The sequence below is a fragment of the Dryas octopetala genome, chromosome 7 (assembly GCF_963921425.1).
Source record: "Dryas octopetala chromosome 7, drDryOcto1.1, whole genome shotgun sequence".
In the NCBI taxonomy this organism is placed as follows: Eukaryota; Viridiplantae; Streptophyta; class Magnoliopsida; order Rosales; family Rosaceae; genus Dryas; species Dryas octopetala.
The window spans coordinates 2562629-2587089 of NC_141372.1; the positions used below are offsets into that span (position 1 = coordinate 2562629).

Here is a 24461-nt window from a genome sequence, read left to right on the forward strand (position 1 = left end):
CACGACTTGATAAAATCTAAGATATGACTTTGGAAACGTCAAAACATGACTTGAGATGTCACTAGATACAATATGAAATGCATCAAATGTATAAACATTTAAAATACCTCAAGCTACGAATTGAAATTCTCAATAAACGACTTGGGATGTCCAAAGGAACAACTTGAGATACCCTAAGAAACGACTTGAGATGCCCTAAGGAACAACATGAGAAACTATAGGGTATGACTTTAGAGATGTCAAAATATGACTTGAGATATCACTAGGTACAATTTGAAATGCATCAAGGTTATAAACATTTAAAATGTCTCGAGCTACGAACTGAAATTCTCAATGAACGACATGAGATGCCCTAATGAACTACTTGAGATGCCCTAAGGAACGACTTAAGAAACTCAAGGGCATGACTTTAGAAGTGTCAAAACATGACTTCGGATGTCACTAAGTACAATTTGAAATGCATCAAGGGTATAAACATTTAAAATTCTGAAGGAACGACTTAGGATACCCTAAGAAACGTCTAAAATGCCCTAAGTAATGACTTGAGAAACTCTAGGGTATGACTTTATAATTGTCAAAACATGACTTGAGATGACACTAGATACAATATGAAATGCATCAAAGGTATAAATATTTAAAATGCCTTGAGCTACGAATTGAAATTCTCTAGAAACGACTTGGGATGCCCAAATGAACGACTTGAGATAACTTAAGACATAACTTGAGATGCCCTAAGAAACGACATGAGAAACTCTAACATGACTTGAGATGACACTAGATACAATATGAAATGCATCAAAGGTATAAACATTTAAAATACCTTAAGTTACGAATTGAAATTCTCAAGAAACGACTTGGGATGCCCAAATGAACGACTTGAGATACCTTAAGACACAACTTGAGATGCCCTAATGAACGACATGAGAAACTCTAGGGTATGACTTTAGAGATGTCAAAATATGACTTGGGATGTCAGTAGGTACAATTTGAAATGCATCAAGGTTATAAATATTTAAAATGCCTCGATCTACGAACTGAAATTCTCAAGGAACGACATGAGATGCTCTAAGGAATGATTTGAGATGCCCTAATAAATGACTTGAGATGCCTTAAAGAACGACTTAAGAAACTCAAGGGCATGACTTTAGAAGTGTCAAAACATGACTTCGGATGTCACTAAGTACAATTGGAAATGCATCAAGGGTATACATATTTAAGATTATGAAGGAACGACTTAGCATACCCTAATGAACGACTTAAAATGCCCTAACAAACGACTTGAGAAACTCTAGTGTATGACATTTGAAGTGTTAAAATATGACTTGAGATGTCACAAGATACAATATGAAATGCATAAAAGATATAAACATTTAAAATGCCTCGAGTTACGAATTGAAATTCTCAAAAAATGACTTGGGATGCCCAAAGGAATAACTTGAGATGCCCTAAAGAACGACTTGAGAAACTCTAAAGTATGACTTTAGAGATGTCAAAACATGACTTGGAATGTCACTGAATACAATTTAAAATGCATAGGGTATAAACATTTATAATGCCTCGAGTTACGAATTGAAATTCTCAAGAAAGGACTTTGGATACCTTAAGCAACGACTTAAAATATCTTAAGGAACGACTTGAGAAACTCTAGGGTATTACTTTATAATTGTCAAAACATGACTTAAGATGACATTAGGTACAATTTGAAATGCATCAAGAGTATAAATATTTATAATGCCTCGAGCTACGAATTGAAATTCTCAAGGAACGGCTTGGTATGTCATAAGAAACAATTTGAGATTCCCTAAGGAACGACTTGAGAAATTTTAAGGTATGACTTTAGAAATGTCAAAACATTACTTGATATGTCACTAGGTACAATTTAAAATGCAACAAGGGTATAAACCTTTAAAATGCCTCGAGCTACGAACTGAAATTCTCAAAGAATGACTTGGGATGCCCTAAGGAACGACTTGAGATGCCATAATGAACGACTTGAGAAACTCTAGGGTATGACTTTAGAAGTGTAAAAACATGACTTAGGATGTCACTAGGTAGAATATGAAATGCATCAAAGATATAAACATTTAAAATGCCTCGAGCTACGAATTGAAATTCTCAAGAAAGGACTTAGGATGCCCAAATGAACGACTTAAGATGCCCTAAGGAACGACTTGAGAAAGTTTATGGTATGACTTTTGAGATGTCAAAACTGACTTGAGATGTCACTAGGTACAATTTAAAATGCATCAAAGGTATAAATATTTAAAATGTCTCGAGTTACGAACTGAAATATCTTAAGGAACGACTTTGGATGCCTTAAGGAACGACTTGAGATGTCCTAAGGAATGACTTGAGAAACTCTAAGGTATGACCTTAGAAGTGTCAACACATGACTTGAGATGTCACTAGGTACAATTTGAAATGCATCAAGGTTATAAACATTTAAAATGCATCGAGCTACGAACTGAAATTTTCAAGGAACGACTTGAGATGCCTTAGAGAACGACTTGAGATGTCTTAAGGAACGACTTAAGATGCCCTAAGGAATGATTTAAGAAACTCTAGGGTATGACTTTAGAAGTGTCAAAACATGACTTCGGATGTCACTAAGTACAATTTGAAATGCATCAAGGGTATAAACATTTCAAATGTCTTGAGCTACGTACTGAAATTCTCAATAAACGACTTGAAATGCCTTAAGAAACGACTTGAGATACCCTAATAAACGACTTGAGAAACTCTTGGATATAACTTTAAAAGTGTCAAAATATGACTTGAGATGTTATTAGGTATAATTTGAAATGCATCAAGGGTATAAACATTTAAAATGTCTTAAGTTGCGAACTGAAATTCTTAAGAAAAAACTTGAGATGCCATAAAGAACGACTTTAGAAAATCTAGGGTATGACTTTAGAAGTTTCAAAACATGACTTGGGATGTCACTTAATACAATTTGAAATGCATCAAAGATATAAACATTTAAAATTCTCAAGGAATGACATGAGATGCCCTAAAGAACGACTTGTGATACTCTAAGAAACGACTTGAGATGTCTTAAGGAACGACTTGAGATGCCCTAAGAAAGTACTTGAGAAAATCTATAGTATGACTATAAAAGTGTCAAAACATGACTTGGGATGTTAATAGGTACAATTTGAAATACATCAAGGGTATAAATATTTAAAATACCTTAAGCTGCGAACTGAAATTCTTAAGAAACGACTTTAGAAATTTTAGGGTATGACTTTAGAAGTGTCAAAACATGACTTGGGATGTCACTTGATACAATTTGAAATGCATCAAGGGTATAAACTTTTAAAATTCTCAAGGAATGACATAGGATGCCCTAAAGAACGACTTGTGATACCTTAAGAAACAACTTGAAATGCCTTAAGGAACGACTTGAGAAACTACAGGGTACTTTAGAAGTGTCAAACATTACTTGAGATGTCATTAGGTACAATTTGAAATTCATCAAGGATATAAACTTTTAAAATTCTCAAGGAATGACATAGGATGCCCTAAAGAACGACTTGTGATACCCTAAGAAACGACTTGAGATGCCTTAAGGAACGACTTGAGAAACTACAGGGTACTTTAGAAGTGTCAAACATTACTTGAGATGTCATTAGGTACAATTTGAAATTCATCAAGGATATAAACATTTAAAATTTCTCGAGTTACAAACTGAAATTTTCAAGGAACGACTTGGGATGCCTTAAGGAACGACTTGAGAAACTTTAGGGTATGACTTTAGAAGTTTCAAAGCAGGACTTGAGATGTCACTAGGTATAATTTGAAATACATCAAAGGTATAAACTTTTAAAATTCTAAATAAACGACTTTAGATGCCCTAAGGAACGAGTTGAGAAACTCTAGGGTATGATTTTAGAAGTGTCAAAACTTGACTTGGGAATGTCACTAGGTACAATTTGAAATGCATCAAGGATATAAATATTTAAAATGACTTGAGCTACGAACTGAAATTTTTTAGGAACAACTTGGGATGCGTTAAGGAACGATTTGAGAAATTATAGGATATAACTTTAGAAGTTTCAAAACATGACTTGAAATGCATCAAAGGTATAAAAATTTAAAATGCCTCGAGCTACGAAATGATCCGTGTTCTTTTCAATTTTGGCAATTTCAGTCTCATACTTTCATTATATTTGCAATTATGTCCAAATTGTTAATTCAATTTATTTCTTAAACGGAAATATGACGTGACAACGGATATGAATGGATATTTTAGACATTTTATGATTTGTACGGTCTAAATAAACAATTTAAAAGGTTAAATCAAATATAATTAAGAAAGAAAGAAAGAAAAAAGAACAACTTAAATAATTAAAATAAAAAAAAACATGTGTCCAAATGTGATTGGACAACGTCACTCGGTTAAATGAGTTTCATTCATAGGTTATTTAAAATGTCCAAAATATCTCTGGTACATCATATTTTCACCAACAATTTAAACCTAATTAATGATCTGACATGTTGTTTGACCACGTGGCATCTATTCAACATTGTAGGAGTGCCACGTAAGTGCCTCATTAGCATTTAACTGATCTTTTAACAGTCATACTAACGGAGAAGAAATTATTCTGTATAACCGATATATTGCTACGTGATATAATCAACCTATGTGTCATAATATGAGTAGATGTTATTAATACTATTTCCTACAAATATATACTTATCGTCCAACAATACTCTTACACGTTGAATTAGTTACACCACGTAATGGTATATCGATTATACCCAATAATTTTTTTAAATGGAGATATGACATTGCAACAAATTAAAAAAATAATGTATGATATTGCAACAAATTATAAAAATAAGATATGACATTGCAATAAATTAGAAAATAAGATATGACATTTTAAAATTTTAAACATGAGATATTAAATTAAAATTTGAAACAAACTTGAGATACTGAATTAAAATTAGCCCTTAAAAATATTCCAACAAATATCCATTATTGGTCCCCAATCTTGCAACTTTTAGTCCCAAAACTCAAGACCAGCCGAAAGTCTCACGAGGTTGGACTATTACTTCACTTCAAACGAGACTTCATTGACCGCTGTTGGATCTTGATTAGACCGTTTTTTTTTTTTTTGCCACTGATCAGACCGTTTTTAAATTTTAATGATAGAAGAATAATATATATTCTTTTCTAATGTCTTTTATATTCAGCGGGGAATCAAGATCGTACGGTCCATAGCCATCCTTTTTTCTTGAAGAACAAACAGTCCCTCCGTTTTCCTTCCTTCTTGGCTTCTTCTCCAAGAACCTTGCCATAGCAGCTAAACTGTCGCACACGCACCCCCTCCCCCCCTATATAAACCCTTAAGTTCAAAACCTCTCTCTCTCTACCAGAGTCTCGTAGTGTAGGGTATTTCTCTCTCTAAACCACCAATGGGAGAAGAAGCTAAACAAGATGTTGGCTCCTTTGCTGCCAATCCAAGACCTTCAGTGACGGTCGGGTCGTCGCTGATTCCGATCATCAACAAGCTTCAGGACATTCTCGCCCCAGCCGGAAAAGAATTGTCCAAGATTTCGCTGCCGCAGGTGGCGGTTGTCGGAAGCCAAAGCAGCGGCAAATCGAGCGTGCTCGAAGCGCTCGTCGGCAGCGACTTTCTCCCCCGCGGCTGCGATATCTGTACTCGCAGACCGCTCGTGTTGATGCTTGAGCACCGCCCGCCGAAGCCTGGCGACGACGGGACCGATTGGGGCGAGTTTCGCCACTTGCCCGGAAAGCGCTTCCACAACTTCGCCAAAATTCGCCGAGAAATTCAGGTACAGCTTCTTAAATAAATTTCGAGTCTTGACAATGCTGTTAGCAGTTCATGATATGAGTTTGACATTCTGAAATTGTATTATACTTCATTTCTGTTACTCCAAGAACTGTTTTTCTCAGTGCAGGCTGAGACTGAAAGAGAGGCAGGATCGAACAAAGGGGTTTCGGATAAACAAATTCGGCTGAAGATTTCGTCTCCGAATGTTCTGAATATGACTCTTGTTGATTTACCGGGAATCACCAAGGTTCCGGTGGGGGATCAACCGAGTGATATAGAAGCAAGGATTAGAAAGATGGTGATGGACCATATTATGAAAGAAAACTGTGTTATATTGGCAGTGAGTCCTGCAAATTCCGATTTGGCAACCTCCGATGCACTTCAGATGGCTAGAGAAGCCGACCCAACTGGTACCTACATGGCTACATTCTAGTTCTTAATTCAAGTATGCAACTTTACATGCATACATTTGGTTCTATTCTTTTGTATCACTGACAAGAATGTATTAACAGGTTTCCGTACAATCGGTGTAATCACAAAGGTTTGTGTTTCTCCTCCTTGAGTCCTGAGTATATGATTCAGTAACAGTCTAATATGGACACTTTTGTTCTGTCTGTAGCTTGATATAATGGATAGGGGCACCGATGCCTGTAAATTTTTGCTTGGGAAAGTTATTCCACTTCAGCTTGGTTATGTTGGTGTTGTGAATCGTAGTCAGGAGGTATAAATTGTCCAAATAGTCTATATTTTAGCACTCGTTGATTTTGTTTGCCACTTTATCAGTTGTTGGGAAAATGCTGGCTTCTAGGGTGGTGCTTTATTACTTAGCTTACATTTTACTATTACTCTTGTGTTGCAGGACATCAATAAAAACTGTAGCATTGCTGCTGCACTTGCTTATGAGGAGAATTTTTTCTGTAATCATCCGGTATTTTTCCCTTCCTTTACATATTATTGTATTGAGAAAATAATGATCATTGTTTGACTTGGTAATGAACATTTTTTGTTGTGTGCCATACATGTTAAAGGTATATAGTAGTCTCTCTGATCGTTGTGGCATTCCCCAGTTAGCAAGGAAGCTGAATCAGGTTGGTATGCACCTTACAAGTTATAACAAAACTATAGTAAAGGGAAATTGAATGTTTAGGTTTTTATGTGTCTTGTCTTTTATATTATTTCTGCTCCGTTTATTTTGACTGTTGTCATGGTTGATTTCTGAGTCAGATTCTGGAGCAACATATCAGAATGGTTCTCCCTGGTTTGAAGGCTGAGCTGAATTCTCAAATGGTTGCTGTTTTAAAAGAACTACAGACATATGGAAAAGTTATTGAATCTAAAGTAAGTATCAATACAACTTTATATGAGTTGTTGGTGCTCTCTGGTTCTTCTAATGTATGTGGAGAGTTGTTTCCCGAAAATTTCCTTGATTTTTCTGTTGTCACTTGTTACTTCACTCTAAATGTTTTGTCACTTGTCCTGAACCAGACAGACCAGGGAGTGACTTTGTTGAACATTTTGTCAAAATATTGTGAAGGTGAGATTTCGATTTCCTGTTATATTTGTTCTGTGTCTATTTTTTATTTAGATTTCGGTTTCTTTGTCTTAAGCGACTTGCCTTTTTAATTGTAGGTATTTATACTAATAGCTTATGCTGTTCAACAGTTGAAGAGTGCTACTTCCTTGTTTGTTGTTATTATACTTTTAGTTGTGTGCACTGATCTGTTTCACTAATTGACAGGTTTTTCTGCCATGGTGGATGGAAAAAGTCAGGAGATGTCAACTAAAGAATTGTCAGGAGGAGCCAGGATCCACTACATCTTCCAGTCAATTTTTGTAAAGAGCCTAGAGGTACAAACCGTACAATGCACCAAGTCTTATTACTACCAACTCATTTACTTCTTCTGCTTATTTGTCTTGCTGTCAACATGCCATGAAATTTCTGTCTCAAAGAAAATTATAAAGTAATTATTATATTACATTTTAAGGCACTCATTTGTAGAATTAATGATACAAAGTAAGACGTCTACCATCAGATTCTCTCCTCACTATCAGTATCTGTAGGAAGTGGACCCCTGTGACGATCTAACTGATGATGATATTCGAATGGCTATTCAAAATGCTTCTGGTGCAAGAAATGCTTTATTTGTGCCTGAGGTGAGTATAATGATGATGATTTATGGTGTAATTTTGCATTTCCCCTCCTATAAAAAATTAGAAGCCAATGGCTTGGTTTTACACAGCATTGGCTAATAAATTTTTGAATTGTTTTTAGGTGCCATTTGAAGTTTTAGTTAGAAGACAAATTACTCGGTTGTTAGACCCAAGCCTTCAGTGTCTTCGATTTGTTTATTATGAACTAATGAGGGTGAGTAATTAAATACATGTGCCTGTGCTGCTTATAGAATTCTAATTGTACTTTGGCACGAATCTTGAAATGCAGATATAATCAGGAAGATAACATTTTCCTTGCAGATGAGCCGTGCTTGTGAGGTGACTGAGTTGCAAAGGTTTCCTGTATTGAGAAAGCATCTGGAAGATGTCATGGTAAAATTTTTGCGTGATGGTGTAGAGCCTGCTGAGAGAATGATAGGAAATCTTATTGAGATGGAGGTATCTCTCTGTTAACCTTATAAACACTATAGTTTATTCACTTAGAAATGAAAATCTAGGATAATATGTATAGAGATATGGTCGTTGTTCCATATCATATATGCTTGATTTTGATAAAATGATTTCACGAGTCTCAAACTTCTGTTGAAATGCTGGAATATACTTAAATCTAATCAAAATGAGTTAATAACTGTAACTAGTAAAATAGAAAGAGTCAACCTTCACAACACTTGATCAAAAATTGTGATGGTCGTAAAAAGCAATTCAGCCTTAGTTCCTTAGTTGATACAGCAAAATTTTTTACTCTACAATTAATCTTGTATTGCTTATCAACTGCTATTTTTATTGAACTTTTGAGTGGCTCTTACTGGCTATCTATAACTTTTTGGAGTAATGACTCATGACCACTTATTTTGGGGAAAACCTTAAATCTAGCTAGCATCTGTTTTCTTTTAAATGATTGCTCAGCATGTTTTCTTTTAATGTATTCTCAACTTTACATGCTATGTTTTTTTTTTTTTTTTTTTAAACATATACTCTAATGCTGATTTGGACCACTTCTGATTTATCGACTTTCTTTCATTCAGGTGGATTATATAAACACATCGCATCCAAATTTTTTAGGTGGGAACAAAGCTTCTGAGCTTGCTCTACAGCAGTTGAAATCACCGCAGGTATCTATCTGCTACTACTTCGGTGGACAAAATGTAACAATTTTTTCTAAAAATAACTATTTTTTTCAGATTTGATCTGATCTGAAAACTCAGGAAAGGAAATTGTATACTGGGGGGCTTTATTTGTTATTTGATATGTACACTGATCTCTGTTTGGTGTATTGTGCATTCTTCTTATGACATATGGTTATGCGAAAACAAGTGTGAGATTTCAATCTTCATTCTTAGTGAGATTACCTTTTGTCTGATCTCCATCATCAAGTTCATACAAGAGATTTAGATTATTTTGTCGTTGAATTATTATTCAACCCACTGATTGTTAGATCTCATAATATAAGGGTTTGTCCATTATATCTCAAAGTAGTTTTTCATATGTTTCAGGGTGTTGCAGATGCTGAAGGCCAGACATCTCGAGCTGCTAGGGCAGTTAAAAAACTTTTACCTTACCAGGTATGTCTTTCATTTTTAGTTGGACAGATGATGATATTACAGGAAGGGAACTGGGAACAATATGAGAGTGGAAAGAGAAAATTGGTAGTTAAAGTAAAAAAGGTAAAGCGCCGATGAAGGGGGGAACAAATACACCATTAGATCAAACTGCACTCATGCCTCTCCCGCTGACAGCACTTTGACTTCGACAAAAATTAAGAAACCAGAATCAATAAGAGAGAAGATTTCGTCCCCCGAGCTGGACAAAATTCCAACAACTGTAGCTGATAGAGGTTCTCACCTAAGCAATTGGAGGTTCTCACCTATCTCTTGGGGGCCCATATCTCCTGAAAACTTTTCTTGTTCCATTAGCATAGCTAGTTCTTGGGGAAGTGTGGTATGGGAAGGCTGGTTGTCATTGCCCTGATAGAGGCAAAAGCCAGTGCCATTAGATGCTAGAATGAAGAAAAATTTAGAGGGCTTCACCACTTTTGGTCTATCATCTTTCTTTCATGGATGTATTCAATCTAATATAGTCTTGGTGCTTGGCAGGCAACTCATCCTCAGCTGAATAATGAGAATCCTGTATCTTCTGGTAAACTCGTATTTCCACTATTTATAAGTAGACTGCCCTTTATACCTTCAGGATATTAAAATTGCTTTATTTTATTGCATAGATATAGGATGGTATGGCAATCTGTTAAGTCTGTTGTTGCTAAGATCTAAATCTTGTATGTGCAAATTTAGGAGGTTTGACACGGACTTGGGGTATGCCATCTATATTTGGGAGTAGGACAGCATCTGGAGAGCCTCTGGCTAGCAGATCTTTTGGTGAACCAAGTCATTCGGAGTCAATGCCCTCTACAATCCAATTGAGAGAGGTAATAGTGTGGTTTACAGAAGTTAGTTTCTTCTTTTTAATTTATTGTTCATGTGTCTATTTCTTCATTTTTATGATACAAATGGGCCTCCCTTTTCTTTTCATCTTCTGATTTCAGCCCCCATCCATCTTAAGGCCAGTTGAGACAACAGAACAAGAAGCAGTGGAAATTACGGTAACCAAATTACTCTTGAGGTCCTATTATGACATTGTCAGAAAAAACATTCAAGACCTAGTTCCAAAAGCTATAATGCACTTTCTGGTACACCTATTTTCTTCCTCTTGTCCATACATTCATATTTATATTAGGGTATTTTCATCTCTTGTACTATTCTGGTTTTCTTCTCTGCTACATCAAGCTTACTTCACTGTTTTTTTTTTTTTTTTTTGCCCCCTTTTCAACGTCTGTAAGTCTATTGATCTGTCACTGTTAATGTGGTTTAGGTAAATCTTACAAAACGGAACATTCATGGAACCTTTATTCAAAAACTGTACAGGTATGTCTGTTGTTCCAAAGCGGGACTACCTAGTCCTTTTGTTTATGGAACTGTTCATATTTCATTTGAGCTTCAAATAATAAAGTCATTGTCAAAGAGAGATGCCTGACTTGTTTCAGAGAGAGAGAGAGAGAGATGTCTGACTAGTGTGTGTAATAAGCTAGTCTAAGATCGGTTGATTGTTGACCCAAAGAAAAAGCACTGCATTACTGTGTTTTGTTTCTGTTGGTCCATTGTAAGAACATAATCCAGAAATGGCTATTGGTGATTGAAAACTTTGAGGGTGGTTTTCTTCTGGTAATTATGCAGAGAGAACCTGTTTGAAGAACTGTTGCAGGAGCAGGACATGCTTGTTTCAAAAAGAAAACATTACCAAGAATTGTTCCGGGTTTTGGAACAATCTATTCAGGTATTTATTATGTTGACAGTAGACAGTTTCTCAATGTTGTCAACAATATTCCATTTGTATAGAGTAAAAACTAATGAGGGAAGTGTTTTGTAAAGAGTAAAAATTAATGAGGGAAGCATTTTATCGCTGGTCTGCCTGCTATCTCTGCCTTTTCCTTGGTTCTATGTTTTTCATGGACCTAATTTCCAGGAAGAAAATATATTTTCTTGGAAATGTCAACCATTCTCGAGTTTCTTTAATTTGCATAGGTTTTCCGCTAGAATTTCATAAAAGGATTATGTAGAAATTCTTGTTTGTTTTCTTTTACAATGAGTAAATTACATGGTAAGTGAAACTTTAACTATTTGTTTCTTCTAGACACTCGAGAAGGTTGAATTGGATGTCACATCTCAAACTTCAAGTTTTGGCACTGATGCTTACACTGGATTGCCCAAGGATTCTGAGGACTTCGCCCCATCTAGACTCAACAATGGATGTTGATATAGGCAGTTCACATTCCACTCGTTTTCCATGCCTTCCATGACTAACACCACAGCTTGAAAATCATTTCAATGAGAAGAGCAGGCACTGCTGTCAACTCAAACCGTTTTTGGCTGTAACCATCAGATTGTATTGCTTGATATACTATACTAGAATAATATTGGTTGATTATGCGATTACATTACTGTTTACCAGGTTGTACCGTGTGTTTTCCTCTCCTATATGTTGTTCTGCATATGGAACTATGGAAGTGTTCATTTGTAAGATGAGTGAAAATAGTCATTTGACTTGAACATACCAGAATTAAATTTGCTTGGGGGGTTTTCATGTATTTCCCAAACTTCCAATGGTACTATCTATTTTGTTGCCTTTGTAATACTTCCAATGCACCATTGTCTTCTTTCTATAGAATGCTACTTTGGTGTCCACACCAAGCCGAACTTATTTTCATTCTATTTTTCTTTGCATTCCTTTTTCTTCTTTAATAAATCAAATGAATATGGCAGCCTACACTGGTCACTAGTGTTTTTTTCTTTGAAAAAAAATTAACGACATAAATATATTTTAAATTCGTAAAGAAAAGAAGTGCCAAATAAAGCAGTAATTGTCTATACAAATAACTGAAGCTTTATTGTTTACAGAAAAGAAGAAATGAGCCTTGTTCTGAGCCACGAAAAATGAAGAACAAAAATGAGAAAGCACACAAAGAAATGAGAGATTTCAAGTTTCCAATAAGAAACTAAAATGTATAAAAATACAGTAAACACAATCTACACTCAATTGCAATATATTATGGTATCTAAGCTTCTTTTTTATCCCATATCGTGGTCTTGGCCTGAAAGGAATAATTTTGATGGCTCACAATCTCCTGTGCGTCCTTATGAAGTTTGTTGTGTTCAAATCATAGGCAGCTGAGCATGCATAAGCTCCACCAGAGCATATGGCTGCTGATACTAATAGAATGGCCTTCCACTGCCTCGCCGAGACCAGAATTGCCAATGCGGCCAATGCAACAGCAATGCCAGTAAGGGCATTCTTCCAACCTTCAAATGCTTTGACAACAGTTCTGCACCCTCTGCAATGAACCACATGCCGGAAATACCGGTTGGCCAAATTCGGAGCATGCATGGTTCCAATGCCTCCCTTAGCCGGAAAAGCTGCTGCAGCACCGGCGACAAGTCCGGCAGGCGCGTGTTCCACCACGGCAGGCTCTTTGGGCAATGAAATTGTGCTGTGCCCAAAATGGTAAGGCATTCCATGCCCTACTTTGTCCATCCATTTTCTGTATTCAGCTACAAATGTATCTGAGGATTTTAAGTTTATGTACAACTCTTTGGTGGGTACTCTTTCTTTCATAAGTATCTCATTCTGAGATGAAAGAAACCCCATATCTTGCTCAAAGACCTTGCCTGCATTCTGGTGGAAGTACCATTTGGGAAACAACTTTGCCAATGGGGATCTTTTTGTTCCTCCAAACCTCACAATAAGCATGGACTTCCCTTGTCCAGTTGGTCTACAGAGGAAGAGGCCCGTGAAGTAGTGCTTTTCACCCTTTTCGTCAACAATTTCGCGATTATTTTGAAGAACACAGGGTGCATCAAACTTCAAGAAGCTCGAGGCGGATGGATCGGTTGTCTTGCCCCACCAGCCTGCAAATCCTCGATCACCGCGTTCAGTGAGCTCAAAACGAAGCGGTTGAGCATCTTCCCTTTTGGCACTCCAGTCTGTCCTGTCATGGGAGATTGGAACATGGGCTGGATCCATGAGGTTCTCCAAGAGTATGGAGTGGTCATAAGGGAGCTCATGGGTTGTTGAAGTATCTTGGAACCCTGGCCTGGCAAAGTTCTCAAACCAAGGCAGCTTAGCAGTGTTTGGTGGTGTCTTCTGAGACATCCAAACCCACACAACCCCTTGTGAGTCCCTCACCTCATATGTTCTCACACAAGCTGATCTGGGAATTTTGGCATTAGCTGGAAGCTGTAGTACAGACATACACATTCAACACCACTAACAATCCATTCATGGTAATGAACCCAGGAAAATTCCATAGTACAGACAAGTATGACATACAAACATTTTTAACCTTTGAATTTTGACCGGTTCATTTTAAACATAAATACTCAGCACAACCCACAATGTTAATTAATGAGGAGAGACAGAGTCACAGACCTGAGGGATCTTTACACATTTTCCTTGGCCTTCAAATTGCCAACCATGATACAAACATTCCAGTTTTCCATCAATCAACTGGCCTTCGGATAGTTTCGCCAACCTAGCTAAGAGAGGATTGTTATGAGTCACGAGTCATGACCCAAGTTTTTATTAGGTGGAATTTCGCTTTTGCTCAATCAAATTCATCAAAATCACAAAGTTCCAATCCAAAAGTCTTAAAACAACTAAAAATTGCTATATACTAGAAATTAACAATCAAAGACAATTTACCTGTGGGGGCAGCGATCTTGGTAACACTGGAGCTCACCAGCCCCATCCCTGTAGAGCACAAGTTGCTTATCAAAGACAGTGAGACCCAAAGGTGCATCTTCCGGAATGTCCTGGGTGAGGTACAGAGGGTACCATTCCTCTGTCCAATCATAGTCCGCCACGACCCTCACCCCTCTTCGCTCTTCCTCGCTGGTGGGACCCACCAGGACGTCCTTGTGATCCTCCTCTTCAAGTGGGGCTGGTTTGATGTCTGCGACTATACTGCACTTCATGGTGTTGCTGCCTATCTTTCTTACTGGAATGAAGGGTACTCTGATGAGTGGGTGTGGTGAGAGGGATGAGAGGAGTTTGAGTGGTACTGGTTTAATTGTGTTGGAGGAGAGGGAGGTGGTGTGTGAGAGAAATGGATGAAACAAAGCCATGTTTGATTGTTGTGTTGGAGAGGAAAGAAAGAAAGAAAGAAAGGAAGAAATTAAGGAAAGTCAGGGAGACGAAAAGGGTGGGAAGTAGTGGGAGGAAATAAAGCCATGTGAATATGAGAGACTCAGAGAGAGCAAGAGTGACAGTGAAATGGGTTGCGTGTGTCATGTGTGTAGTTGCTCCAGAGCTTGTTGCATTGCTCGTAGCCACACAATCTTTGGCACATATTGCCATATTGGTATGTGAGTCAAACAGGAAGACAAGCTTGTGTTGAGTTTGGTTACGTACACAAACACTGTACCCTTTTTGATACTCAAATTCTTTATTTTACACACAAGCTCTCTCTCTCTCTCTCTCAAATTTTCCTACATTTTTTTAGACCCACTTGTTGTTTGTTACTTTGTTGTGAATTCTTGCTCTCTCTCTCTCTCTCTAATTCTCCAGACCCACTTATTATTTGTTTGCGCGAGAAGTGGAGAACACTGGCAACTGGCTAGGCCCAGAAATATCTGTCTTTAGTTCTGTTCAATATTAGAAAATATAAAATCGTGTAAAATTTATCAAATGGCCTATTAGCTCAGCTGGTTAGAGCGTCGTGCTAATAACGCGAAGGTCGCAGGTTCGAGACCTGCATGGGCCAATTGTTTTTTTAATTTTTCCTACTCCTTTCAGCACCTTTCCACATGTAAAACCTAGACAATATTTGAATACAAAATAGCAATTAATACATTCTACTCTACAATCCTATTCTATATTACATTATTATCCACTTTGAACATCTTTATTCTTTCACATAGATGTCTTCTTGGCTAGGAACTAGGAAGAACATATTATATATAGCATATTCCATATAATCATATATATGATGTTGATGATTCACAATCTCTTGTGTGCCCTTATGAAGTTTGTCGTATTGAATGCAATAGCAGCCGAGCATGCATAAGCCCCAGCTGAGCACATAGCTGCTGACACCAACAAAGGGTGAAAGGGGTCTTCCACTGCCTCCCAGACACCAAAATAGCCACAGCAATCAGCCCAAGAGCAACACCAGAAATCCCATTTTTCCAGGCCTTGAAATTTCGGATCACATTTCTGCACCCTTTGCAATGAACCACATGCCTGAAATACCTGTTGGTCAAATTGGGAGCACACATGGTTCCAACCCCTCCCTTAGCTGGTGCAGAAGCTGAAGCACTAGCAACAAGTCCTGCTGGTGCATGTTCCACCATGGCAGGCTCTTTGGGCAATGACACAATGATGTGCCCAAAACAGTAAGGCATACCCTGCCTACTCTGTCCACCCATTTCCTATACTCTGCCACCCAAACATCAGATGACTTTAAGTTAAGGTAGAGCTCTTTTGTGGGTACTTTCTCTTTCAAAAGCACCTCATTTTACAAGCATTGTTAATTTGTTATGGAAGTACCAATTTGGGATCAATTTCACCAAAGGGGATATTTTGGTGGCTCCAAACGTGGCAATGGCCATGCATTTTCCTTGCCCTGTTGGTCTACAGAGGAAGAGACCCATTAAGGAAATAAGGAGTGCTTCTCCCCATCGCTGTCTACAAGTTGCCGAGTGTTTTGAAGAACACAAGGTGCTTGAAACCTCAAGAAGTAAGGCAAGATATTGTTCTCTTTATTAGCCCACCCCACCTTCCTGCGAGAGGATGTGGGGAAATTTTTAGGTATGGCCTTAACACCATCATATAACAATGTTAAACTATGTGTTGTAATATGGATGAACAACATGATTATAAATTTAGAGTTTAGAATTTTAGATATTAATGATTGTACACATAAATTGCATAGAACTATATGAAAATTATGAAGATCATTTCTTTCACTTTTTTTTTTTGTTTGTGAGATCTTTCACACTTTGCATCCACAAACACTCTTGACTCTGCAATAACTAAACATAAATTAACAACAATACTCTTAGTCCTAACCTACATGTTGCATAAAGGGGTTTTTATGTTTGTTTTATTCCATATATATGTATATATGTGTGTCTGTGTAATATACGCAGACAATTACAAACCCCAATATGCTAGCTACTATATTCCTAGGATGGATTTGAACCACCAGATCCCCTTGGTGTCCTTGGGACCTTCTTCTCCTTCTGGTGGAGAGTCACTCTGTGGTGTTCTGTGGAGTTTGCTGACATCATAATCCTTATCCTTGGCTCTTTGAACTAGCTGGTTGTAAATTTCATCCTCTAGATGAGCCTGCCTGCTTAATATCCAAAGGTAGTTCCTGCTAGGCTCACCAATCAAAGCATACTGATAATCCTCATCAATATACAAAACCCAGTAATCACCAACAACAGGGATGATGGGCAACAATGGAGGAACATAGAATTTCACTTTGAGCTTGGCCTCATCACTGGAAGGGTCAGCCTTGTAGGCAGTGCCCTCTATGCAGCCTCTTTTTCCATCAGTCCAAGTCTCCTTGAACACATTCACATACCAATCATCTCTCAGAGTGTAGGTAGCCCTTGTGTTCTCTCCATTCTTGGGCTGAACCCTTGATGGGAATGAGGCTATCTCATACCACCGCCCCATATACCTCTGCAAGTCCAGACCCTCCACCACATCGTTCGAACTAGGTTGGCCTCTGAAAATTACCACAAATTTTAGAGTTGATCGATCGGTGAGGTTAACAGCACCAGAAAAGTATTGTAATAATGTAATATGCATATTGCATTGGCAAGTAAAAAAGAGGTAAAACCTGAAAAAGTCTTGAATTGGGCAGTGCTACATTCGATATGCTTTTAAAAACTGTAAGCTTTACTTGAAATAATTATACATGCTATTGCTAGTTATATTATTGTAGAAGAATCTCTCGAAAAACCTCAATCTCACTCGCTATTTACAAGGTATACATTAAAAGAAGCTAAATTTAAATATGAAACCATTTAGAAGATCCATTTTCCCTTAGATTCAACATTCATTATTAGTTACATCAAGTGGCTAATCAACTCGTTTAAGTATCATATATTTGTTCAAGAGAAATTTTCCACAGAAACAAACAGATAAGCAATGATAACCAATCACCTGTGGGGGCAACGATCCTGGTAACACCGAAGCACTTCTTTCCCATGGCGATACAAAACGAGCTGCTTGTTGAACACAGCAATCCCACATGACCTTATTATAGTGTGGGTCTTGTTTCGTATAGTTGATGGAAATAGTAATGGTTTGGGAGGTGGGGGTGAATGTGATGTGATTGTTGGTGTTAATAATGGTAATTTGGAAGTGGAAGAGAGGAAGGTGTGTGAGTGTGAGAGTGAAGGGTGAAAGAGAGCCATGTATACTACTCTGCTTAATTCGTTTGTGGGAGAGTGAAGATGAAGCTATATATAATTATATTGATGAAGTTTGCTAGTGAATATTGAATAGTGAATAGTGATTATTGATCATTTGTTGCTTTGCTTGCACGATTACTCGATTAGTGAGGTTGGTTCTTGTGATAGTACTTTTTGATAGTCCAATCTCCATTATCAACGTTTCTTCAGGATCGACAGCGCCGTTTCATCATTTTAGGCTGTGAAAAAGTCTGGCTCTTCTGAGATTAATTTCCAGCTTCATTCCCATTCAAAGAAGGTGCTGTTATCTACTTATCTTAAGGAAATAAAACAACAGAAAAAAACCAAATCTACTGTCAATTTTACTGTTTTCGGTTTGTTGTACAACATCACTCTTTCTTTCATTCCTTTTGTTCAAAAATTTATCTTCAACATCTTTAAAGAAAAAGACTTGTTTGGTTTTTTAAGTGTAGAGAATTTAAATCTCACAATTCCATAAGGCCGCGTGGCACCACATGTACAAAACTAGTAAACAAACGAGTTAATTACATTTACACTCTTTAAGGTTTATCGTCTTTTCACATATACCCCCTAGAATTTCAATAATTACACATACACCCCTGAGGTTTTAAAACTGTTACATATAACCTCTATAGTGAGACGAAAATGATAAGAAATTATGCAAAAAAACATGTTAAATGATTAAATAACCTAATAAGATTATTCAAGGTATAAGATTTAACCTTTTCTTTTTTATTTATTTATTTTTCTTGTAGGGGGTTTATATGTAACAGTTTTAAAACCTCAGGGAGTGTATGTGTAATTATTAAAAACTTTAAGGGGTGTATATGAAAAGATGATAAACCTCAGAGGGTGTAAATATAATTAACTCTAAACAAACTCATTTTTTAACCCAAATTGAATATAGGGATAAAATATTAAATATTTTAATATCCAATGAAATCTAGGGTGTGAATTGTCTGCCTTTAACTAGCTCAAAAAATTAGACTGGATGCGTGAAAGCTGATTTAGAACAGCTTCGGTTATCATTTACCAAAGAAATCCAAGTTGAGGACCGGTCAAACATAATATAATTTGAAAGTGGTATATCAGTATATGTAATAAGCCCGTAAATAAGTATATATTCACTGGTTGAAATTTACCTCAAATTCATAGTAAAAGAGGTGATAGGAAAAGTGTAAAGAAAAAAGGCCCAACTAAAAAAGTTTGCTTAAACCCCAGTATTTGGTTCGCTCCACTTTGTCACTCCGATTTGAGCATCAGAATGAAAATTGCAGTAGAAGGTTGTATGCATGGCGACCTCGACAACGTCTACAGAACCCTCCAACACTACGAAAAAATTCACAACACCAAAATCGACCTCCTCCTCTGCTGCGGCGACTTCCAGGTACCCCAATTCAAAATCCCCAATTTGGGCACTTGCAGTTTCAATTCTTGCTTACTAGCCCTAAATTAAGTTTGAGCTTTTTTTTCTCTATTAAACTGTTTCGAAATTTGACAATGTTAGTGAAATACTGAAATGTAAATGCTTTCGTAAATTTAGGCTGTGAGGAATGAGAAAGATTTGGAGAGCTTAAATGTGCCTCAAAAATTCAAAGCCATGAACACCTTCTGGAAATACTATTCTGGCGAGGAAGTCGCTCCGTTTCCAACCATATTCATCGGTGGGAATCACGAAGCTTCTAATTATATGTGGGAACTGTGAGTAATTTTAACATAGCGCTCCAAGTTGGTCTTGTTTTTTCTGTTTTGATGAACAATTTGTTGCCGTTCTCTGTGTAAATTGTTTGCATTGCTTGCTGTTTTTATAGGTACTATGGAGGATGGGCAGCACCTAATATATACTTCTTGGGGTTTGCTGGAGTAGTCAAGTTCGGAAACCTTCGTATTGGTGGGCTCTCTGGAATTTACAATCAGCGCCATTATCGTTTAGGTTGGTTTGAGTTCATGTTTGGTCTTTTATCTTCTAGGCATAACTATTGAATTTATATTGAAAACCTTTCAGAAAACTAGTTCATTGGAGTTTTGAATGCATAATTTTGTGTCATTCCAGATGTTTATTACTTAACTTATCATTGGTTCACAATAGCTATTTATGTTTCTCTATGGTATGTGCAATTTTGATATATGCTGTTAAAACAAGGTTAATTTTCCCCTCCTGAGCAGGACACTATGAGAGGCCTCCTTATAATGATAGTACTATCAGGTCTGTATATCATGTTCGTGAGTATGATGTCCACAAACTCATGCAAGTTGAGGAACCAATTGATATTTTTCTTTCACATGATTGGCCTGTTGGCATCACTGATTGTGGGGACTGGAAGAAACTTGTTCGATTCAAGCCTTTTTTTGAGAAGGAGGTAATTGCAAGAATGTCAATGTGACTTGGTAAACTTGATTAGTATGTATCTTAAATCACTTATTTTGTTTAAAATGTCATTAGATTCAGGAAAGAACTCTTGGAAGTAAAGCTGCTGCTCAATTGCTAGAAAAATTGAAACCACCTTATTGGTTTTCAGCTCATCTACACTGCAAATTCTCTGCTCTTGTTCAACATGGGGAAGATGGTCCAGTGACAAATTTTCTTGCTCTTGATAAGTGCCTTCCGGGACGCAATTTTTTACAGGTATTTGATGTGAATTTGAATGTAGTATATAGGGTGTTCATTGCTGGTAGCAAACAATTCTAATTGTGACGTTCACTGGTTTTTAGATTATTGAGATGGAATCAGAGCCAGGGCCTTATGAGATTCAGTATGATGAGGAATGGCTAGAAATAACTCGTCGATTTAACTCTGTTTTCCCTCTCACGACCAGAAGTGCAAATCTTTGGTGTGTACATATTTAGAAATGTACTGAGCATATTACCAATATTCTGACTGTTAAACCTTCTATTCCCTCCCTCTTTACCCTTTTTTTAAGGATCTTGTTTTTAAGTGTGTTTGTTAATATTATAGGAGTGTAAATCTTGACAAGGAAGATTGTCGTCAATGGGTCAAGAGCAAGTTACAAGCAAGAGGGGCCAGACCTTTTGAATTCACCCAGACAGTTCCATCTTATAATCCCTCTAAATCTGTATCTAATGATTCATTTCCTGGTATAGATTATCATGTCATCGTTACTGTAATATCATTTTAAACCGCTGATAAACAAGAAATTCATTTTTTGTAAATGTACAATATTGTCATTTTGCAGGATACACTCGGAATCCCCAAACAGAATCCTTTTTGCAGTTTCTGGAACTTCCTTATCTTCTTGATAACATGTCAGAATCAGCGGAAGTATACAGGAGTCCTCTTCCAGTAGTCCATAGAGGTAAAAATTTGTTCTTCTCTGTCCATGAAATGAGTGCCAGCTTATTGATAAACTTTGCTCAGGTTTTGAGACTCCTGCAGTTTCTTATTACAAGCCTTTTCCTCTTTCAAGCTTTCTTAAAACTGATTGCAAAGATTTCTGTAGGTTCTCTTGAAGATAACAGCGAAGACATTCCCATTGATGATGTGGACGAGTTGGAAGAACTTGCTGAAGATGCTGCGGATACCAAAAATGAGAAAGTTTGAAGCTCCTGTGGTGGTATCCTTGGTCAGAAACAGCCTTTTGGCTCTTCAGGCATCTATATCATGCCAGTTTCAAAATATTTGGGCCTGATCAATGCTGTTAAGATCTCTCAATTGAGGTTTATGTAATCAAATTTCATGTAAATCCTTGGATGGTCTGGCCCCTTCTTTCAGTCAATGGGTGCGGCCCCTCTCTGTCCTTTTTTGTTTTCTTTTTCATTTTTTAGCCCCGTTGTAAAATATCTTTTATTCAGAGTCTAATTTTTGCAACTTGTAAGACAGTAAGAGTGAGCAAATTGTATGCTATACTCTCGCCATGAGAACAAGAGATATACCGACTTTTAAGTTCACATGTTTTTTGTTGTATTTTAAGATGTTTGGGACTCTAAGTTCAGTTCTTTTTAGCTCACTTTAATATGCATGGTTGAAACTAATATGAATATGAAAGGAGGGAATATTGTTCATGAATACTGAATAAGTGAATAGTTTCACGACCTGGCCAAGATAACAGGGTATTACTAAGTTGGTGATCAAATGGGCTCTACAGTTGCAGAATCCTCTTATTCTAGTCCAACATCCTATTTACATCCTAGTTTTAACATTTACATGGCAATTTGGGGTAGAAATTGAGATTAAAGGGAGAAGGAGGAGCAGGAGGCAAAGCTAATTATAATCTTGAAGGCTGCGTTGATTGAGCTAAACTCCCATTCGCTTTTTTTATTTATATTTTTTTCCCTTTGTGGGATGAGTAATTTCATACTGCTGTGGTCCAGCTACCTCCTGACATTACCAAAACTACATTCATGAAGCTTTAAATAGACTTATATATGATCTGGCATGGCCATTGGCCATCTCTCTCTCTCTTTGATAATCTCAAACTGTGAATGATGTTAAAAGAGCTAAGAAGCCAAGGTGTTATACGCTTTTCTCTGTACGGTTGGGCTCTATGAAATCTAACCCTTTATTATATATGGAGAAAAAACCAAGATCTTTCTCTTATGCAAATGGTTTCTTCTTTGTCTGGTTATGTCTTGCTGCTTCTGCTTGTTGTGCAGACCTCACATTGAATTTCTACTCAGCTTCATGTCCTAATGCTGAGTTCATGGTCAGAAACACAGTGAGATCAGCTTCCGACATGGACCCTACCATCCCTGGGAAGCTCCTTCGCTTGCTCTTCCATGATTGCTTTGTGGAGGTAAAGAATTCTACCTTAATATACAGCTTGCTCTTACATATATGCATTCTAACCTTTACTAGAACTCTATTCTGCCTCATTGATTTTTGGGGTTTAATTTGAATTGACACCATTTCCATGGGGGCTTCTCTTCTTTCATGTTTCAATAATGTTTGTCATGCATGTTTTACAGGGTTGTGATGCATCTGTGCTTCTACTAGGGAATGGGACTGAGAGAAGTGATCCAGCAAACACTTCTCTGGGAGGGTTTTCAGTAATTGATTCAGCAAAAAGAATGCTTGAAATTTTCTGTCCAGAAACTGTTTCTTGCGCTGACATTGTTGCTTTAGCTGCCAGAGATGCTGTTGAAATTGTAAGATCTCCCACTTCAGCTGTTCTGTTTGCTCTTCATTATTTTTCTCTATCTTTTGGTCGGGTATTTATTGCGAATTGTGATGACTGTAAAACAGGCTGGCGGACCTGTGGTGCAGATTCCGACTGGTAGGAGAGATGGGAAGGTTTCTGCATCTTCAAATGTCAGACCTAACATTGTAGATACAAGTTTTACTATGGATGAGATGATTAAGCTCTTCTCTGATAAAGGGTTGTCTTTGGAAGACCTTGTCACCCTGTCAGGTACATCTTATTCATGGGTTCGAGTCCTTTTATCGTGTTATCATGTCATGTCAAAAATTGACACCCCTTGATTGTTTGACATAGGAGCTCACACAATAGGAGCAGCTCATTGTGGTGCATTCAGTGACAGGTTCCAAGAGGACTCCAAAGGGAGACTCACACTCATTGACACATCCTTAGACAATGCATATGCAGAGGAGCTCAAGAAACAGTGCCCCGCAGGCGCAAGTCCATCTACAACAGTCAACAATGATCCTAAAACTTCCTTTGCGTTTGATAATCAGTACTACCAAAATCTCTTAGAACACAAAGGGCTGTTTCAATCGGATTCCGTCCTTTTAAGCAATGACAGAACAAGGAAACAAGTAGAGAATTTTGCAGAGGACCAAGTTAGCTTTTTTGAGAGTTGGGTTCAGTCATTCTTGAAGCTTACTAGCATTGGCGTGAAGACAGGTGATGAAGGGGAAATTCGAGCATTTTGTCCAAAAACTAATGCTTGAAGATTCGAATATACTTGCAATTCTTGCTTTGAGAGAAAATTTCAAAGCCAATTTTAACCAAATGGGGGTCTTTGAAAGTGTTACAAGACTAATACTACATGTTTTATGTGATTTGAGTGGAGAGGGGAAATTAAAATGGGTGTTATCATTATGTTATCGTATAAGTATTCATGAAAATTATAAATTTCATGTTCTTCCATATTCATCTGGCCATTTGGGTTATTACTTGTTAGATAAATGATGTACCAGCCATATGACTCTGCCTCTGCCTGCATAACTCAGTTTGAAACTAATTTCAACTTTTTCTAAAATCTATCAAAATAATGAACGTCAATTCTGACAAAAAAAACATTAAATAATGACTATTTTATGCATTTCACATGTAGATCCGACAAGACTTGTGAACTGGCTCAAATACTTGGACATGCCAGACCCGACCCATTTGCAAGGAATATGGGTTTCAACAAATTGACTGTTTCCCAATTAAAACCGATGTTTCAAACAAACTAAACTCAACCCGCCATTGTTGCCGCCACTTAGCTCTGCAGTTCAGAGCCCGTACTTGGACCCAGAGGTACCCCTATTAGGCCTCCATTATTTACTGGTTTTTTAGGTGTGGGTGTGTAT

At 37.3% G+C, this 24461-nt stretch overlaps 4 protein-coding genes, 1 non-coding gene and 2 pseudogenes across 7 annotated transcripts; 4 read left to right on the plus strand and 3 right to left on the minus strand.

The window, feature by feature from the left end:
• Positions 1-5223: 5223 nt before the first annotated feature.
• On the plus strand, positions 5224-12200 carry LOC147278412 (dynamin-related protein 3A-like). Its single transcript, XM_086249969.1, has 20 exons — positions 5224-5802; positions 5929-6211; positions 6314-6342; positions 6421-6522; positions 6661-6729; positions 6830-6889; positions 7026-7139; positions 7287-7335; positions 7540-7649; positions 7863-7955; positions 8074-8166; positions 8274-8411; positions 8999-9085; positions 9467-9535; positions 10067-10109; positions 10262-10395; positions 10513-10656; positions 10839-10891; positions 11201-11300; positions 11658-12200. Exons 1-20 carry the CDS (start codon positions 5422-5424, stop codon positions 11778-11780), a joined length of 2274 nt encoding a protein of 757 aa, XP_086106095.1. The 5' UTR covers positions 5224-5421; the 3' UTR covers positions 11781-12200.
• A 153-nt stretch (positions 12201-12353) lies between these two features.
• On the minus strand, positions 12354-14787 carry LOC147278413 (protein TIC 55, chloroplastic-like). Of its 2 annotated transcripts, none has more exons than XM_086252502.1 (3): positions 14223-14787; positions 13950-14052; positions 12354-13757 (listed from the first exon to the last, which is right to left on the minus strand). In XM_086252502.1, the coding sequence occupies exons 1-3, from the start codon at positions 14642-14644 to the stop codon at positions 12639-12641; spliced, it is 1644 nt and encodes a 547-aa protein (XP_086108628.1). In that variant the 5' UTR covers positions 14645-14787; the 3' UTR covers positions 12354-12638. The 2 variants fall into 2 exon arrangements, with proteins under 2 accessions (XP_086108628.1, XP_086108629.1); XM_086252503.1 differs by having other exon boundaries at positions 13950-14056; positions 14223-14357.
• A 421-nt stretch (positions 14788-15208) lies between these two features.
• Positions 15209-15282, plus strand: TRNAI-AAU (transfer RNA isoleucine (anticodon AAU)). The gene has a single exon. It is a non-coding gene; the product is annotated as a tRNA-Ile (tRNA).
• Positions 15283-15518: 236 nt separating this feature from the next.
• LOC147278415 (protein TIC 55, chloroplastic pseudogene) lies at positions 15519-16129 on the minus strand (annotated as a pseudogene).
• A 471-nt stretch (positions 16130-16600) lies between these two features.
• LOC147278416 (temperature-induced lipocalin-1 pseudogene) lies at positions 16601-17950 on the minus strand (annotated as a pseudogene). Its single transcript, XR_015123287.1, has 2 exons — positions 17697-17950; positions 16601-17256 (listed from the first exon to the last, which is right to left on the minus strand). The product of XR_015123287.1 is annotated as a temperature-induced lipocalin-1 pseudogene (transcript).
• A 1270-nt stretch (positions 17951-19220) lies between these two features.
• DBR1 (debranching enzyme 1) lies at positions 19221-21874 on the plus strand. The gene is made up of 9 exons (XM_086251222.1): positions 19221-19355; positions 19512-19669; positions 19780-19901; positions 20135-20328; positions 20412-20594; positions 20681-20799; positions 20925-21064; positions 21163-21282; positions 21427-21874. Exons 1-9 carry the CDS (start codon positions 19233-19235, stop codon positions 21525-21527), a joined length of 1260 nt encoding a protein of 419 aa, XP_086107348.1. The 5' UTR covers positions 19221-19232; the 3' UTR covers positions 21528-21874.
• Positions 21875-22494: 620 nt separating this feature from the next.
• Positions 22495-24026, plus strand: LOC147278418 (peroxidase superfamily protein). The gene is made up of 4 exons (XM_086251223.1): positions 22495-22719; positions 22892-23071; positions 23169-23334; positions 23419-24026. The coding sequence occupies exons 1-4, from the start codon at positions 22495-22497 to the stop codon at positions 23832-23834; spliced, it is 987 nt and encodes a 328-aa protein (XP_086107349.1). The 3' UTR covers positions 23835-24026.
• Positions 24027-24461: the final 435 nt, after the last annotated feature.